This window comes from Temnothorax nylanderi, unplaced genomic scaffold, assembly GCF_030848795.1.
Source record: "Temnothorax nylanderi isolate EJ_2023f unplaced genomic scaffold, tnyl_v1.0 TNYL_tig0010_pilon, whole genome shotgun sequence".
NCBI classification, from domain to species: domain Eukaryota; kingdom Metazoa; phylum Arthropoda; class Insecta; order Hymenoptera; family Formicidae; genus Temnothorax; species Temnothorax nylanderi.
In genome coordinates this window covers 1,810,927-1,830,834 of record NW_027249072.1, presented here as the reverse complement: position 1 = coordinate 1,830,834, position 19,908 = coordinate 1,810,927, and the positions used below count along the sequence as shown (strand labels likewise).

The 19,908-nt window shown below is 36.9% G+C and overlaps 1 protein-coding gene across 5 annotated transcripts in view; it reads left to right on the top strand.

Annotated features, from left to right (window-relative positions):
- Positions 1 to 19,908, top strand: part of LOC139787562 (lachesin) — a 96,025-nt gene that overhangs the window by 40,565 nt on the left and 35,552 nt on the right. For all 5 annotated transcript variants that reach the window (XM_071726743.1, XM_071726742.1, XM_071726746.1 and 2 more), the window contains one exon: positions 13,542 to 13,633. In XM_071726743.1, coding sequence (XP_071582844.1) covers positions 13,542 to 13,633 — 92 coding nt within the window. The remainder of the gene's footprint in view (positions 1 to 13,541; positions 13,634 to 19,908) is intronic.

The following is a 19,908-nucleotide window of genomic DNA, read 5'->3' as shown; positions in this document are numbered from 1 at the left end:
GGATTAAAAATGCCAAAATACGAAAACTCAAATAAACATGATTTATGCCACTATTTTCTATACAACGTTACACACGTATATGCCATTTTATTTTAACAATATAAAATTTATTTTAGCTTAAACAGAATTTCCGCGAAAACTCTTGAAATGGCTTTTTTCCGAAATTCTTTTAATTATCAGGCTTATGGTCGACATAATTGGAAGACGCTTAACTTTTGCGTTTGCTCCGCGAACGAAACGGGAACGTCGAATCGTGCGTATCGTTGCCATAGGTAAGGAATTCCTCGGAGATTTATGGAGAGAGACGCGGTAGCCTCCTTCTCTTTCTCTCTCATTTTCTTTCTATTTCCTTCTTCTTCCTTCTTTACGCTCTGACTTCGACGTGGGCCAAATCTATAGAGGCGCGTCGGCGTCGGCGTCGGTACGGGGGCAACGAGAACTTAAGGAAGGGAATATACCCGACGTGCCGGAATATATCGTCGGCTAGATCTCTCACCCTGTACTCTGATTTATTTTACGCCGGCGAGAGCGGCAGCGCCCGCCTACAATTTCGAAAAGTCAGCAGAGTGCCGCGTGTCGTGTGTACACCGCGTGTACGGGATTTCGAAAATTTAAGAGAGTCTTCAGGCTCGTCTGCTCGCCCCAGTTCCGCGACCACCATCCGGTCATCGTCCCGCGTCGTCTTTCTCAGAAAGAAACCCGAGTCACTTTTTATTAATTTTTGATGTTAAAAGAGCTTCAATTAAATGCGTACTTGTGACGAAATCAGGCCATATTTACAGCTTCTGCTTATAACATTAAACTGTCAATATTCATTGCTTCTTTACTTAGAATCTTATCTTAAAAAATAAATAAAAATATATTTTTTACGAGATTTATAAAATAGATTAAATTCTAAAAGATGGATCATTATATTCAATATCTTAGTAAATACAAGCGACCCCCAAATTTTATCAACAGTTTTGGATTTGGGGGGCAAAAATACATAGAATTTACCTCTTTTCAATTCTTGTTGGGGCCCTAATTGTAAATATTTACCATATTTTTCGTTTAATTTATAAAAAATTTCTCTAATTTCTTATTTTGTTTGAGAAAGACTAACCGAAGTAATTCTTTTTATATCTATTTTAAAAAGGCCAATATTCATTGTAATATTGGTCAACTTTCAATGCAATTTGTCAATAATTTATATTTTTTAAAGACTTAAAGAAATACAGCATAACATTGCTTCCATTTTTTGAAACTTATAACTGATTTAGATTTCTCTTTGGGAAAACACGCGTTTTAATATGAACAAATATCATTTCAAATACAAATAACTGCATTTGCTACTTAAAATTATAATTAATTATTTTTAAAAACTATATAAATTCAGTTCTAGAATATTACAAATTTTAACGAGATGTGATTATCTTCACATTTTTAGCTCAAATATAGTGCCAGAGGAAGTATTAAATTGAAAGCCATTTTAAATTCAAAAGTTAATTAAAACTGAAACCATCAGTTATTTTATTACAATATAGAATTTAAAAAAAAAATCACGTATTTTCGAAGGAAGGTGCAGTTTAACGTCCTGAGAGAGTGTGAGTATACACACATATAGAAATTTTCATCTTACATACGTGGATGTTACCGTTCTTTTTGCCCGATATCTCTGAATTCGCCATAACGCCGCGTAAGGGTTCAAAGTATTACAACTTTATTTTTCCGAAACGACGAACGCTGCTCGTTCTCGAGCTTCCGCGCGAGCGTGAAGCTTTTATTTCAGTCATAGGCGACAACCTCCTGTTGCCGCCATTTCTCTGTTATCGTTCTTCCGCAGGAAACGCAAAGCCGGGAGAAGCAATTAAAACATTGCAATGTGAATATTTTTAGTGGCGTACTTTTTCTCATCTGTTGCGTGCAAATTATCTGCAAAATAGGAATGATTGCATTGGAGAGCACGGCGGAAATTTGACTGGAACTTCCACTTGTATTTTGCGTTTTGAAACAAATGTCTTTAAGTAGCTTTTGTTGAGTGTTCAGTTTAATCACATGATATTATAACGATCAGTTTAATTATACAATATGATAATTAATTTTGCTTGTTGCGTTACCATGACTTTTGTATATAAAAAATAAACGAACACATCGATGGCTGTACCAAAAAAAAACTGCTTCTTTTTTTGTGTGTAAAGAAATAAGTTACTATTTTTTCATAAAAATGTACAATATATTAATTTATTCTATGTGAATAACCTATTAATGAATGCATTCTTCTCCAAAGTAATGAAAATGATCGTCTCTAGATTTTTTACAAAAGGATCGCGCATAATACAAGTCGTAAATCTGCGCAAAAAAATTCATAATATAAAAGCTGAAATTTAATAACATGGCGCTTTAGTGAAACGCTTTCGCTTGTGATTGTCTCGTCTGTAATTGTGGTCCACTTAGCGAGTTTTTATTGTCCGTCGCGCGACGTCGCGCATGAGTTTTAATACATGGTGTAGGGTTTTCGTTAAACAACATCGAGATTTAATTAGGTTTCAGCGACGGCGCCGGCGTTTCCTCTCCAACGTTGGCGCGTCGAAAAAGAAAAAAAATTATTACCTGGGCCATTCGTGCTCAGCGAAACAATTTTAATTTCTTACGAGCTTTGTCATGACGTTTAAGAGTTACGAAAGAGAAACCAGATCAGAATCGTCGGTCATTAAAATATAACGCGAGTTTAAATTTAAAAATAGGACGATTTGAAGGCGGCCAATCGGCGGTAACGACTTACGGCTTGTCAAGCTCCCTGTCGTTCGCGTCTCAACGAGAATCAATGATGCTCGAGGTTGAACACGGTCCGTTTTAAACATGAAGCTTAATTCGTGCTAATTTTCTGCTCAGCGAAATATTTCAACGACACTGCCGAGCCAACGCAAGTCGAATTTTTAGTTACTTCGTGTTTTACCTGCCAATATTTACAATGCAGTTGAGTTTAGCATTTATTATACTGATATATAATATTTCTTAAATATAAATACTTTATTTTAAAAACATTGTATTAGCACAGGAGGATTTAAGTAACGCTTAGGATTATTTTTCTCAAAACATGAATTTATAAAGAGATTTTAGTCCATAATTTTAATTAGTTTTTTATGAAAAACAATTTTCTTTCACTTATATTTCAATGTATTTATGGTACATCCCTATATATTTGGTACCATTTATTTTCAAATCTGAGCAATATCGCTCGAAAGTTTTGGCACATATGTATTGTTCAAAAAACGAAAAAGGCAAAAAAGGAAAGGTGAGAGCGCAATAGGATGCAAGTACCGATGGCAACGATATATTTCTTGAATTATAAGGGCACGGTGGCGAAAGCGCGGCGCCAAAGAAGGTGGCGAGTCTACCACGAGCGAACACAGGCGCGTGTGTGAAAGAAGAAGGCGGAAAGTCTTGAAAACTTTCCGAGATCGAACACGACTTCTTCGAGAAGCGAAGCCTTGCTCCATTATGGGGCTACGAGCTACCTTCCCCCCCCCTCTCCCGTTTGTTTTTGCGATATATCCGTCTTGAGTTCCGTTTTCCCTCCCTCGCACTTCCGACCCCAAAATTTCGCCTCGAGAAAAAAGTCGCCACGGAATTTATCAGGAAATCTGTAATCGTGAGACGCGGCGCGCCCCGTTTCTTAGCCAGTTTATGTGCCGCGTTAGGCTCCCATTCAATCTATCCAAAACGAGAACCCCATTACAAGTTTTTCTCATGCGGGCGCTTAAACGGGGAAGTCTGACCGGTTTCTGTAATTTTGTGCCGCATTAATCAATCAATCATTATACCTCAGAATATAATAATATTCAGCGTTCTCGAGGAAGGAGAGAAAGGGGCTGAGAAGGGGGGCCGGGAATCATTAGTCAGAAACGTCAAAGACAAGGCGACGGTTCCGTGAATAGGACGCGGTATACGGCCCTTTGTACGATTTATTTTTAGCGGCGGGAGTTATTATTTCGCGGGCATTAAAGCCGCGTTTTCCAGCCACGTGTGTTTTTACGGCAAAATTCGGCCGGCGGATATATTACAAGAGGATAAACAGAAATTACATTGGAAATATGGAAGGTTTTATATTGATAAATTAAATATGTATATTATATGTATACTATAGCTTTTTATACATATTTATTTATTATTACACTAAGAGTGTTTGCCAAAATCCGTATACTTAAATTGCAATGCTTGAACTGCTTGATAATCACTTTGATAATTACTTTTCTGAAGTCGTCTTTTCCGTGACCAAAATGTCGAAGTGCGAATAATTTCCGAGCTGTAGGTAATTAAAAGTATAAATATTTATAATTGCTTATTAATATCTCTTCGTCGTTTTTTGAATTAGAGATAATTCAATTAGAGATAATTCGAGAATGGTTATTATAGGATGGTTATGAATCCTTTGGAGTCTTACATGAATTCGTCATGTTAATGAGAGAAGGACCTTATGGCAGGGCGCTGTCGAGCACATTCGCATTTGCATAGTACAATCGATAAGATCCTTTTTCTTACCCCGGGTGCAAGTGCGCGATTGTAATCCAGGGGTCTAAATGCAAAGTAATGAATTCTGATAAAACACGCGCGCAATGAACTACACATAAACATTTAAAATTAAATTAAATTTCCTTCATATCGAAGAGCGACTTTGCACATATTATTCAACCGCACATAATTATACATTCTCGATGCGCAGATCGCGTTGCAAAATATACCGGTTTCTTTCCGTACGCGAAATTTTACGTATTTCCGTATCGTCCGTAGTTTCAATAAATGCGAATTCGAGAATGGAAGTTCCGGCAAACATAAGAGGTCACGTACAGACGTCGTACAAAGTAATATCTGTTGCTATCAGGATATCGAAGATTGCCAATATCAGGATAAGCGATATCGTATGGATTTAGACGGAACCTCGCGAGTCGTATTTTCCTGACGTTTTCTTCTTCCGCTTCCGCGCTTTATGACTTTTTGCACTTTCGCGACGCACTAACCCCGACGATGCCATTAAGAGGGATGACCGCGCTTTATCACGCTAAAATCACAGCGCGGTGCAGCTGATCCAAGAACACATACAGGAATTCTACTGTTCCGACCGAGAGAATATTTATCCGTCTTCTTAGCTTTATCCGTGTGTATTCGTGTATATCGAGACTCTATTACAGAAATATATACGTTCTCTAAATTCCTTCTTTTAAAAAATTTGCGCGTAGCAAGTCGAAAATCATGAATGATTTTTCAATTTTCATCCGGAAGAAATCAAATGGCGAATAATAAAGAGACGATTTCTTGAACGATTTATAGGAAGTAACCGCCTCTCTTAATTGCGTATAATGCATTCAAATGAAATTAATTATAAATTGAGATATAAATAGAGTTTAAAATGCGAGAACTGGAAAAGGTATAGAAGAAAGAATTGATAGTTGTAGTATCTCTTTCTGACAAAAAAGAGAGGTCAAGTAATCACTACCCGAGAAAAAATGGGTATAATATAGTTAGACGTAAAAATACATTATTAGATATGAAAAGATTTAAATAACATGTAATTTTATATGATTATACATAATCAGATATATATATAATCATATAAAATTACATGTTATGTAGATCTTTTCACATCTAACAATATATTTTTACAACTGACCATTGCATATATTATATCCATTTTTTTTCTCGGGTTAGGCATCTCATCATGCATCGAATGTCACTGTGCAGGCATAAATAAGAGAGCCGCTGAATCCTCCCTTTGTTCATCTTAGTTTTCTCACCAAAGCGATTGTTGGCATGGTAGGTTGCTCGGTCCATTTATATCTATAGTTATATCTGTCCGGACTTGGCTCGAAGAGCTAATCTTCAGTTACGAGCGAGCGCGATTATCCGCGACGAGTTATCGCAGCCGCGCTGCCGGTCGTTGCCGTTGAAGGGGAACGCGGGGAAAGATAAAAACGAGGTCTTTGGGATCGCGCGGAATCTCAGCATTTCGTGCGTACCGCCAAGTGCTCGAAACTGGTTTTCCAGCGGATATACCGTGGGCGCGAGGAGAGGCAGAGGCAGAGGATAGGCAGAAAACATTGAGACTCATCGTCGGCCGGCGAACCTGAAGACACGAGGGGATTATACTCCTCCCATCTTTTATCAGCGCCAAGAGCGTCTGTTGCTACGATACTAGCCCTTTCGCAATATCGCGGGCGATAGTCGTTGCTCTTTTTATCGCGGCGGCGGGGTCGAAACGAGCCCGCTCGCCCCACTTCTTCTTGAAAGCAGTAACTGATAATAGGAACGGAAAGAGGGAGGGGTCTCTACCGCGTTGTATTCGTTACCCGAATCTTCATTCATCTTTCTCCGCCGCCTCGACTCAGAAGGAGAGGCACGCGGTGACGACTTCGTGACCCGATGGGATGCGAAAGATAACATTTAATACCCCTACCAAGATAGGGGGATAATGTCCATTGAATAGAACCTATTATACCACGTATAGATATAATAAAAAAATTTTTCGAAATATTGACAAAAAATGTAGTATATAAACACGGAAAAAAAAGATTTGCTACTATACGGACAACTAACATTTTTTGCTGCGAGAGCTAATTAATTTTGCAATAATAGCAAAACCTTTTGCTGCAATAGCAAAGTTCAGCAAAACTGTTTGCTATTGCAACAAAATGTTTTGCTATTATTGCAAAATTAATTAGCTCTCGTAGCAAAAAATGTTAGTTGTCCCATATTTAACAAATAGATTTGCTGTTGCAGCAAAACCTTTTTTTTCCGTGAATTATTAATTTATCAATGCTAGTAGATACCCTTTTAATATAACAAATGCTTCAGCTAATTTGAAATAAATGCGAAACAAACTTCGGGATGATAAACAGATAAATTTTTTAAAATTATTTTATTTTCTTCAATTATTCTCAGCAGAATTCTATTATGGTACAAATTATGTTAATGTGATATACATATATAAATATCAAATTTTTTATGTTCTTTCTAAGGAAAAAAACTTCTTTATCAAGAAGGCAACTTTCAAATTGGAGCAATCCCGCACAAAAGGAGATTAATAGCGATTCTAAATAAAACAAAAGTAGTAAGCTCTTCCAGATTGATTCCCAGCGCACAAACAAGTTAATTAATTACTTTTGACGAAGCTGAGTTTGATCGCTGTTTATTCGCGGCCTGTCAAGTTGAATAAGGGTTCGCATGGCCGTGCTCCCCCTTCCTTCCCTTTTTTCCGCAAAAAAAAATCAAATTAAAAAAATACTCTTGCTCCATTGCAATTCTCCGCGTTGCGTATTGAATCGGGGGGTAGGGGGAAGAAGATGCGCAGAAAATGAGAGTTCCTCCCGAGCGGACTTCGTTAAAACGGATGCAGTCGGTCGGCGAGCTTCTTTTTTCATTAGAAAAAGAAACTTTCCGTCGGGCGAGCGGCAACAGGAACGATTTCTTTACGACGGCGATGAAAGCACTTACGGACAAATTGCGATCACAGAGCTTTCTCGTCAGCGCGACACGCTGGCGAAATGACGATCAAATTAGCCATTATTTGGATTACTTAATCGCCTAACGAAGTGCGGCCAGAGCTTACAAAACTCTCGGATTAATCCTTTGCCGCATGGCAAATTAGAATATTTTGTGTTTATCCTTCAAATTACATGTGTCATACATTAGGTACATACATATTCGAACTCTTTCCCATTATATCTTCTGCTATAATTTTGCAAATATTAATATATTTTCCACGATCTATAATTAAATCAATTTAAATAATCATCGAAATAAAAGCGGAACATTTTAACTTGTTTCAAGAAGAAAATGAATTTTATGTAAATTGGTCCGTTTTATGGTTTCAATTTAAATTAAAATTTTCAACCGCCTTTATTTTCACGATAATTTAATACGTCACATATTGGGTGGTATGCTTTTTTTTCTTCCGTTTCTCAATTTAATTGGATACGCGTGAAATTATGGAACACCGAAAGTGCCAAAAGGCCACGGCGAGTAAGCTCCAACATGTACAAACGCGCCCTAGTACGTTTCAGTGGTCACTTGGTGGTTACTAACACTAAACGCCTCACTCGAATTGACATTTTCCGGTAGTTACCATCAGCAACCGCACCGGCCGCAAAAAGTTGAGAGTGAAAAAGGAAAAACGCGTTGCTCCAACCCTCCATAAGGGAAGGGAACATCCTGAAACAGGGTCAACGACGAGAAGTTAAACCGCTCGAATCTGATTCAGAGTGATCTCGTATCTTATCTCGGCTCCTTTAGAGCCAATCGTATTTACGAGTAAATGGACATTTCACGTGAAACAAAGATACTGAAACCTAAACGCACCGACGTGACGACCTTCAGTAGCGGCGGAGCCGGCTTCCTTAAATTAATGTACGCCCGATATATGCGTTGCGCGACAACGTCAGCGCGCGCTGGAAATTTCATTCCACATTCGACAAGAATGAAATTTCGAATGCAGATTAGTTTCTTGTGCAAGTGCGTCGCCGTGCCGCTCCGCCGCGCCGCGCGCCGACGGAGAAACCGCAAGAATTACAACCGCCATATAATGCCCCCGCGTAGTAAAAACCATTTGCTCGTATTCGCACGCGCTTATGCCCTACTGTATATGACGGTGCTTTACCTACATAGATCGCATTAAGGCGGCGCGATACGCGCCAGTAATTTTTTTTCTATCGCGATTCTTGTAGCCCGGCACTTGTCCGGGAATAATTAAATTTCTGTGTAACAAGATTTTCGCGCGCGCAGCACCATTTTGCGTTTGTTAGCGTCAACTATCAACTGGTCTTACGAGACGCCGCGCAACTCGCTGAAAAGATAATCAAACGGAACCTGAATTCACCGTGACAAGATGTTCTTTTACCTCGAATTGCAACGGAGATGCATTCGGATTATGGACACATTTATCACGTGACTGCGGCATGGTTTAATTTCCAGCTATGTGCATCTAAAAGTTCCACCATTAGGAAGATTTGAATTTTATGCGTTTAAATGAACTCATTAGAAAGGAAACTTTGTGGAAACCGGAGAATTTTAGATTAAATTTGGAGTAGTTATATCATAAAATATTCATAGTATATATAATAATCTTATGCAATTTTCAGTGGCTTCCATTTGTTTCTAAAACCAGTCGCAAACATAATTTAAATAAATATAAGTATTCGAAGTATAAGGATATAAGTATAAATATGCAAAGTTATTAAAAATATATTCCAATTGCTATGGTATTAAAACGCTGCGTTAAATCCGTTCCACGTGCTAACGAGTGTACGCAACATACGATCAGAGTATGTAATAATTTTTTAAATTGTGCGGCATGGACGTATTTTTCGACCGCTCCCACCTTCAATTACGAATGTGGTAATAATCACGTAGCTCGTTGGAAAGTATCACCGAAATGTTACAATGGCCTGGCTATAAATTACCCGAACTCAGGTGTACACGACTTGGGCTTAGCTCCGCGCGTCTGACTAATCACGGACTGTAACCACTGCGAGGTTACTCTAATACTTCAGAGATCCCCAATAATTTGCGATTGGTCGAACGTATTGTCCCTTCGTTGCGCGATCTGTTACTCTCAATGCATTCTCGTGAAATTCTCGTTATTTATGTATGATACAATAAACGAGTCTCTCAAAAACCAAACTAATCAATTCTATTTTTTATAAATTTCTTGATTTTAATATTAGAGTGATTGGTTTACAATTTCATAAATTTTCTCTACTTTTTTATTTCATGAAGTTTATTCTGGATTCTGATAGGTTCATATAAAGAATGACGTAAGAAGCGTTCGAAGATATTGAAAATATCATTTTTGACCGTAATATGGTAATACGGCAACTTTTATTCGGGTCGTTTCTCATGTTTAGAATTTAAATGGATGTAAATAATAACGCAAGTATTTCGCTATTGCATGAAACCGACGGAGCTGAACGAAAATGGGATGGGCGCGGGGTCGACAAAAGTGTTTCAACTGAAAATTTGCACAAAATGCACAAAGGCGCAACGTAAGACAAAGGGGCGCGTCTTCGTTCTCGGTTTCGAATTGTCGTCCCTAAACCCGTGTAAAACAATACGGCTCGTCTACCATGACGCGCGACTCTCCATTCGTCGAAGAAGAATTGTCTCGTGTACGTCTAATTACTCGATGGTATTGTTTACGCGGAGCTCGTCGTTCGCCGCGGCCGCCTTTTCGTGCCCGGTCTCTCTTGTTAGTCGAAATCCAAACTCGATATTACTCCGGCCTGTGTATCGAGTAAACGACGGAATCCGCTTTGAATAAAGTCACGTCGCCCGTGGTATATGGCGCAGCTTCCTCTCGCTTCACGGACGAGCGTACTGTAACCGCGCGGTATAAAATAGGGTAAGCCACGGTTGTTTCTATCGTCCGTATCGTAAGTATACCGACACCGACAACGATATTTCAATATAAATTATTATTCTGTAAAAGTTCTGCGGTTATTACTTTAGCGCTTATATATTACGATTTACAATCTTTTCCCGAGAGCGCTTTACGCATTATACAAATTTTGCGTTTTACGACATTTTACTGGAACACGCGCTGGGAATTATCATCACTTGCGCTGCAAGAGTACTGAGCACTGCGTGTGTTCACAATATGCCTGTGAGAGTTGCAAATTTCGCGAGAGAAAGAGAGAGAGAGAGAGAGAGAGAGAGAGAAAGTGAGAAAGTGCTATTTCGCCAACTTTGTACAACACCGATGTCAAGTTTTATCGCCTCGCCTTTTCACTCATCACATTTGAAACTTGTTGGGTAAGGCCGCGCGCTGCTATTGCTCATTGCACTCGAGTGGAAAAGCTCGCCGAGTCTTGAACTTGATTCCGCTTCTTGTCGCGCGCGGGCACGCGTCCACATGATGGATACACTTCGCTCTTATTGCGCGCATCCGGCCGGGGGGAACGATAAATGTACCTAACTTCCACCGTTTTCCGTCGCGGAGTTGTCTAAAGGTGTGGGCAAACTTTCGCGCGACGATGACTGCTCTTTCGAGCGCAACAGCACGGATATTCGGACTTCGCATTAGGATCTTTGCCTCCCGGAGAGACAATCAAGCATTTCCGTATAATGCTTTATTTAATCTTTGCATTTGCAAGTAGAAGAGGCTGAGTGAAATCTTGCAGAGATTTTAACGTATTGCTTTATACCGTTATAATCAGAAGCACAAAAATTGTTTAAGTTACAGAACGAAATCAATACAATATATTTAATTATTATTATTATTAATTATCAAATTTATTTGGAAATAATGTAGTAACGCAATAAGTATATTGCGCAATATAAAAATTGCGTCGTAATTTTATATAGAAAATTATATAAGAACTGCTTATAAATAACACCGCGCATCTACGCCGTATGTTTTACATATGCGTTTCTACAGCCTGGTTCATATTTAATACAGTAACGTTACTAATTTCGTCCTGAAAATGAAAGGAGGTGGATGAACGTTATCGTCGTTATTATATATAACTGCAAGAAGATCGATATGAGTGACACATCAATTTAATATTATGATTCGAAGTGTCTAACAAGTCAGGTAGCTGCGTTGCGCCTCGTAATGGAGTTATTCGTGTGCTGCTGCACAAGGGAAACTTGCCTGATTGGCGTTTAACGCCTGCAACGCGCTAACCAGGTCGCCAAAGGCGATGTTATTGCCGTGATAAATTTTTTTTACAAGCTCATATCTTAATTTTCAGTCTTTGCTTCACTGCGAGGTGTGGCAATTAATTTCGCCATCAACTCTACGCAACTTACACGTTACTGAAATTATTCGTGAAAATTCGCTTACTTCCTATAATAATATCAAATAAAATTTATATTAAAAAGAGCTTTAAGGTTATTGAAAAAATTGTAATATTTATCTCTCACAACGATTTTTATATCGAAAAGAATTTTTTTGTATATCGTTAAATTTTTCTATCACGCCCGTTTAAAAAGAAAACGATAAATTATAATAAGATTGACTCACTTCTTGCACGTGTTTGCGACATATACCGAAAGATCTCATATTTTTGTGGTTTGTGCAATATATCTTTCTTGATCTTTGATGTAATATATACACGTAAATAAACGGGCTACCGTTATCCCCAATATAACCAGAGGAAAAACGGGTGCGGGTTTTGATCTGTATACGCAAAGTCTAGATGAAAAGATAAGGAATATCCCCGTGGAATATCTTACCATCACAGACGCTGACACGACTTTAATGTTTCCACCAGTAATATATTCTCCCATGCCTCACGTCTACTTTATTATTTTTATTTTCGTCCCAGCCGTGCGCGGAACGTCCAAGCCAATAAAGCAGGGGACCGTTGGTACGCGATTCGAGGGGATTAATGCTCAGAATCTGTTGATTATTTGTATCGACGATCAAATTGTTTTAGCCTGCATTTCTTAGTACGTGATTTGTGATAAAATTGATCGATGATAAATGACAGTTATATAGGTATTTCCGTAAATGCAATTGTGTGCAGATCGTATTTGTTATTCTATAACTTTTGGTCTTCCTTTGTAGTTGTGCTTTATTTCCAATCATTGAATACAAAAACACGATAGATTTATTTAATTGCATTCATCAATAATTTCTACATAAATCATCAAAAGGATACGCGGATAAATTGTACCTGTAATTAACTGACATGACGTGTTTAATTGCTCGTGATTCTCGTTAAATATCATTTTTGTCCATGCAATGTATTCAATATTTTATTAATTAATAATAATGCAAGAAAACTGTAAATCTTCATTCAAAGATGGCAATCCTTCTATAAATTACGACGTAAAGAATGATCGTAAAAAAAACTATTATTTAAAAAGAGAAAACATAGTACATAAATTAAAGAATACAAAAATGTGTGTGAAATTGAAGTTGAATATTATATTGTAGACGAAATTATAAGCTATACATAGATAGAAAATTACCGAGAAGCAACTATAAATAGAAAAAGAGAATAATAATCGAACGAACATATGTTTTGACGAGTTGAACGAACCGAAGACAGAGGGTTAGCCCCCTTCCCCCGAGACAGGTGGACTGTAGAGAGCGCGAATTTGAAGATAGACAGTCATTGTCTCACCGGTAAAGTCGCGCTTGAGTCGTGGACGTGTTCGGACGTGTTTTGTCCTGAATAATTTTTGAAGATTGCTGATGCAATCACAATTTCCACTCAGACTTTCAGTAATTTTCACTCAGACTTCGCTACGCAATCAGTGATTCAGACTTTGTTAAACAAACAGTGGCAAATCTGGCCGTATTGTCCGCTAAAAAGCGGCAGGAGCCAATATAAAATAAGAAGAAGATTGTCTCACCGGTCGACAAGAAAGACTCGCATTTCGCTTTATCGTAATTTATGTACTCGATTATTATTGTTGTTAATACATATATACTTAAGAGAACCATGAATCACATCGTGACACATTTCATTTCGAATCGAAGAATACTACCTTTCAAACTTCCCCACAATATTAAAAAAATGATTTGTTTCGGGACACATATTATATAACATTTTATGTTCCAGCTGGATCCATGATTGTGGCAAAATGGTGGATTGGCAAAAGGCACTTCTAATGGTGTTATTGGCGCTCCTGATCTATCCAAATGATATTTTTGGTAAGTACCAAATCTTCATCGTTCCGCAGATTACACGTAAATGCAAATGTAGCCAGAGAGATTTCGATTAATCCGTATCAATTATAATAAGGTGCCTCCTTAAGATAGTAATATTATAGATGGAGACCGCGGATTGTGTGAAGTGATTTCGGAAAAAAAAAACAAGATTAATTTAGCGAAATCCCTCAACGGATCCCCGGTTGATCCCGGCGATATTAGAATCCCAATAAGAATAGATACCTATCGTGTCACGCGAACGTGCGCGCGGCGCGTTTGCAGATTTCGAGAGGGGCCGCCGAACCCGATGAATACGAGAACCATGAGATATATATCGCGCTATGTACGGGCAATTTTGCAACTAAGCCGCCCGACTGGTGCGCGACCACCTGTAAATACAATACCCGGAACTAATCCGCTTTTGAAACGCACACTTGCACGGCACGACATACGGCGATATTGGCCTTACGACCTTCCACTCTCCGGTGAGATATTACTTTTTCTGAATGCCAACGCGCGTGCTCCGGCTAAAGCGACCCATTCGCAGTTCCGTTAAAACACGCATATTATCGCTCATTCCACTTTACCGTCCGCGCGTATAAATAAAATATCGTACATCTATCATACAATATTCAAAGCAAAAAATATATATCTATATACGTAATTGTAATATATCCAGATGAAAAAATTTCACGTATGAAATGGATCAATCTGTTCATAGCGCGGATTTTGAAAGAGCTCTAATTACGGCAATATTTAATACTAGAAGTTAAAAGGTTTCGCAGATTAAGCTTAACGATGTAAATAGGTTTTCAGTTCATTTCAAGTGGAATTTATTTCAAAAACGGAAATAAAATGATTTTAATGGAAATGCAGACAGGTTTTAATGCTTATATGTTTAAATAGCGATAATAGTAGCTAATTAACAAACCGATAAATCGAGATTATTTCGGATATCGTATTAATCATCTATTAATTTCTTCATTATTACACATATTAATTATTTATTGTATAAACACACACACACACCACACATACATTAATAAGCTTTGAATCACAAATGACTGTAAAGGAAAAAAGTCTACTCACAAACATTAATAAGCATTGAATCACAAATGACTGTAAAGGAAAAAAATTTCAACAAGTAGGAATAAGATAAAAAGATCAATGAGGAAAATAAAATTGTACAAAAGTGAACATGAATATTTAGCAGCCCTTGTCGATGCATAAAGTCGAATATAATTTATCTTTTGTCTCGAATAACTCTAGTAAAAAGCTAAATAGACTACTGTTCAAACGTAGAAGCGAATGTCCGCGAGAGGAAATAAAAGATTACGATTTTAATAAAGACTGCAGATACCGTGAGAGACGAGCGACGACGGAAAGAGAAAAGAAAGGCGGGAGCTTGGGCGGACCGTGAAGAAAGATAGGTAGATATTATAGTTTGACGTAGACAAGAAAATTTCGCAAACTATCAAGGTTTTATCGCTTCCTCCAGTCGCGCATTCGCATGATAATTTCCACCGAGGAGAAACGTCTTCATAACGGGTGAATGGCATTTGATTACTGACGTCACTCAATTTCAGCCGACCTCGCCCCGCGTACTCAGCAAGTAAATAAGATTTCCTAGAGGAAAACTAGCGCGCGCCGGGATATTCTTTGCGGATCCATTTCTCGCAAACAGGCAAGCGCCGTGACACCTGCACCCAATACGCATTCCCTTAACGACTGGCATTCTTCCGTTCTATCGTAAATTGCCCAATTTGCATCGTGATCTCGACGAATTGTCGCGGGAATTTACTTCAGAATTAATCCATCAGATTTCGTTTAACTCATTTCAAGTTCTCTCCCGTCTAAAAATTTATGCTATATGTATAAATCTTTATTGGTCTTAACGCTTAAAATAAAATATGTGTGAAAATTGTGTTATTTTTCATTCCATTTTCAATAACTAATGCGATCGATTTTGTGAATTTTAGATGATCAAATGGAAACCGCTTAAGAAACTTTTTCATATTTTTATAAGATAGAATTAATAATATAATTATAATGACGTGATAACATAATTATATCGGTCCAATTTCACTTATTATTATAGAATTAATAACTCACCATTGGACAGAAAATAATAATTTATTCTATTAATTTCATTTTTAATAGATAATAAATAATACAAAAAGTTTCTAAAATTTATTAGACGTTTATTGTTCTCATTTATTCTGTATTTATTAGAAGATAAAAGTAGATATTACAAATAGATTCGATACTAACTATAAAAAACCGATATATAAATCATGATTTATAAAGGCTGCTGACGTATCAGTACGAATAAAAAAGTAATTCTAGAACAACTAAAAATATCCAACATTTCAATAGTCATAAATAGTCCAGAGCTATCGCGGTTTCTTTTGGATCTATTAGAATCAATCTTTTCTTAGCAACGAGTTTTAAAACGTACCTTTTAGAATACTAATTAAAAAAGACAGTATATACTCCCCTATATGTTCACAGAGGTTATACCTAAATACGCGTCTCAAACACGTTATACCTAAATAATTCTTGATACACTGAGAGAAAGGTTAGGTTACCTTAATATATATTTGTGATTTAGAGAACATTCTCCACTTTTGTTCCTTTTTAAAAATACGTACCTACATTATTATCTATAATGTGTATGTGTCATTTTGTTCGTTTAATTCTTTAAATATGTAGGTACGAGTATATATTATACATCCATGAAATACATATTCTCCATATGACATACACAATACGTTTTCGCGGCACAAATGCATCGAATAGTTCTAAAACAAATCCCCAAAACAGTCCAAAACAGATCTGGCGGAACTTTGTAGACGCTGCCAGCTTCCAGATTGCGGATAGTTGAAGTAGGTTCGTGGAGGAGCATCCGCAAAGCGATAATTATGAACGCGACGCGAAGGGCCCATCGGGAAGATGCCCGAGATGCTCTATTGTGCATCTAATATCGAGCGGCAATGCGTGACGCTGAAAGGGATAATAAATAAGGGAGCGGAACGTGCGGACTATAGAAAGACAGTTTCTGGCCAATCGGGAATTTTCACTTATCGACCGCTTAACGAAGGGTGAATGGAAAGGGACGGCCCATTCAGAGGCGGGCAAACGAAAGAATAAATTGAGTTAAATTAAACGAGACCCTTCTTTCCGCGGCTTTTCTCAAGAACGAACGACGACGTCGCGTCGTCGATGAAGCGATACCGCAATGCAAATTCTCGATCTTATTTAGAAATTTTTCATTTAATCTGAGACGTACTGCTTTCGCCGTAAATGCAGCGTATCTTCCATCAACTTTCTAAATCTCTCTCCTTTCCTTTGAAAGAGAATTCGCTCGAGAAGATCATATTGAATAAATGTAATTAATTTTATAAATTTTAACAAAATTATATATACAATATATATCTTTATTTATTTATATGAATAGTAATTAACTCGAAAACCACGGATATAAGTGCGCGATATTTTTTGTCGGAATGTTTTACAAGTCGATATTCGTCTAGAAATGACTCCCGCCGCAACGATTTCGGGAAGCGACAGATGGAAGAACCCTACAATACATCCCATCCTCAACTCTCGCATTTGTGCGTCCCGATGAATTTAGCGCCGCGTCTGTTGGTACATAGCCGAGTTCTTCCGCTTATGTTTTGCATTACCGGTGCCGCCATCGAATCGCGACAAAACTCGCCTCAAACGTCTCGTTACGATAGGCAAAGCCGCTTTTGCGAGACAATCGGAAAAATGAGACTGGGGAAAACGATGGAAAAAGAGAGAAGTAAAAAGGAGACACAAAAAAAGAAAAATGAACGGAAAGAAGGAAATTCAACAATAATGCTAGAAAAATAATAGTCTTAAAAATAAATTGTAACCTATAACAAATGTATAAAATTAGAGTAAAAATGCTTAAAGTATATAGTAAGGAGATAATTAAATAACTGTAAATAATTTATAAACATTACTTTAAAATTCAAAGGTCACGTTCTAAGAAATTTTTCTCGAGAAGTCTCGGCATTTTTTAACAATGAAAATTCACTTACAAGAGATATTATTTTATTCTTCAATATTGAATGAGTTTCAATATGCTGAATATTGATAAATAAAATTTAATTATATTTATAGAGAGAAGGGGAGGGAGATCTCTCAATTTAATTCCAAAATATCTAATTTAAAAGCTAGACATCATCTATTATACTATTATATTCTATTTCTACTATCTATTATACATTTATTACATCTATTATACTAAGAGCAATCAATATTTTTGTTAAAGATAAATTTTCTAAGGTATTAAAAACTACTGCTACTTCAAAGATAATATAACAAGAGCGATTTATATATAAGAGAAAAGGTATAATTAAATATGAATGCGCTTGCTACACTGCAGTAGAACATGAATAGCGAAAAAAAGAAGGAAAAGGATTGGATAAAACGGAGTCAAAAAGAGATAGAGAGAGAGAGAAAAAAGGAGCCTAGGGATACAAAACGAGAAAAATGAAACGCTGAAACTCGGGAACGACTTTTCCGTCGAGAGTCGCCTTTGCGAATATTTCTTTAGCCGGGCAGAGTTACGTGCGGGTGGTGGGTGTTTGGGTGACGAGATTTGTAGAGTGTCTGTTTGCTTGTTTGGCCGTTTACTTTGGCCACTCGTGAAGAAGGAAAGTGCGTTTACAGGCGCGCAAGCGGAGCTTGCCAGGACCAAGGGGATACGATCTTTTTCCCCAATGCAAGGTATTAAACGTGTTGTTCGTAAAATATATGTATATATATATATATATATATACACACAAGTGCAGGCATACGTTGATTTATTCACTCTATCGAATATTTAGAGATGTCTTTACATTATCTTTATGCGCGTGTTTTTATTTGCATTTTAAGAGATTTGGTTTTATTCTTTGTAACAATACCATTATAAATAAAGTAAGCTAAGCAGTTGGCTATAGAGATCTTTTTAGCAAACAGAAAAATGCAAGAAATTTATATCAATGTTTTTATTTAGCATTTTAATTTTTGACTGTCATTATATACGCGATATGACGCATATGTAAATGAGGCTGTCGTTATCAACGTACTGACAATGAGTGAGAGCGTGTGCATTCTAGCGCGACGAGTTAAATGTGTAGTTAATATTACCTCAATTGATACATTGCAGCAGTAGTTTAGTCGACACTTCGGATGCACGATTACACGCGCGATATGCGTGGATCGAGCAATACGAAGTTCATTCGCCACAAATTTCTAGCGCGTGAAAAATCTCGGAAAAAAATGGAAATTCTCGGAAAAATATGGAATTATTCTATCATATATATTCGTAACATAATTCTATAAAAGATTAAGATAATTAATTATATAAATGTAGTATAAAATTTAAAAAAATTACTGTTTTATTAATTAAACGGATAACCTGATTAAACATTTTATTCGGTTCGAAAATCGTATCGTTAATTAATATTTTATATGCCTTAATTTATGGAAAATTAAATATTATATGTTAGGCGTAAATGTACCCAATATTTTGTAATAAAAATTGAGAGAATTAACAAATCTTATAATTAATCATTGCATTTGATAAAATTTACGAAATAAATGTAACAAAAATAAATAAAAAAAACAGTAAATTCTACATATGTAGAAATTAGAAACAATTTATCCAAATATTATGCTTGATAAGAATTAACTAATAATCATTGCTAAATGAATATTCTTCCAGGTGATTATTAGTATTGCGTGAATTTCATCAAATACGCTTTTGCATCGCTCGCTGTGAGCGTGCACGAAATGATGCGCAAAATTATTGTCAAATAACGCTTGACCAATAGAGAGTAAATAATTGCGCGGTGCGATGCTATTTATGAGATAAATTGCTCAAATCATCAGCAGTAATCGATAGTTTATTTTTCCTTCTCTCGCCATCAGTTTATTTTCCAACCCTTCAATCTGCATTTCTATACTCGCGTATGCATTTCACAAAAAACATGTTACACACGCTAAAAACGTTTGCAGTTATTTTATTTAACTAACAAATATTTATTAATACATTGATAAAAAGAATATATTTCAGCTTTTTCCTGATATTATTGATATAATAATGTTTCAACAAATTAAAATAATTTAATTACGTATCTTCCTATTTAATATAAAAAATAGAAATTTAATTTCCGAGAGAGGGAGTAAAAAATGAATGAAAGCATCGCCATTTTACGGAGTGAGCTATCACTGTGTAACGGTATTAACACGAAAAACGGCCC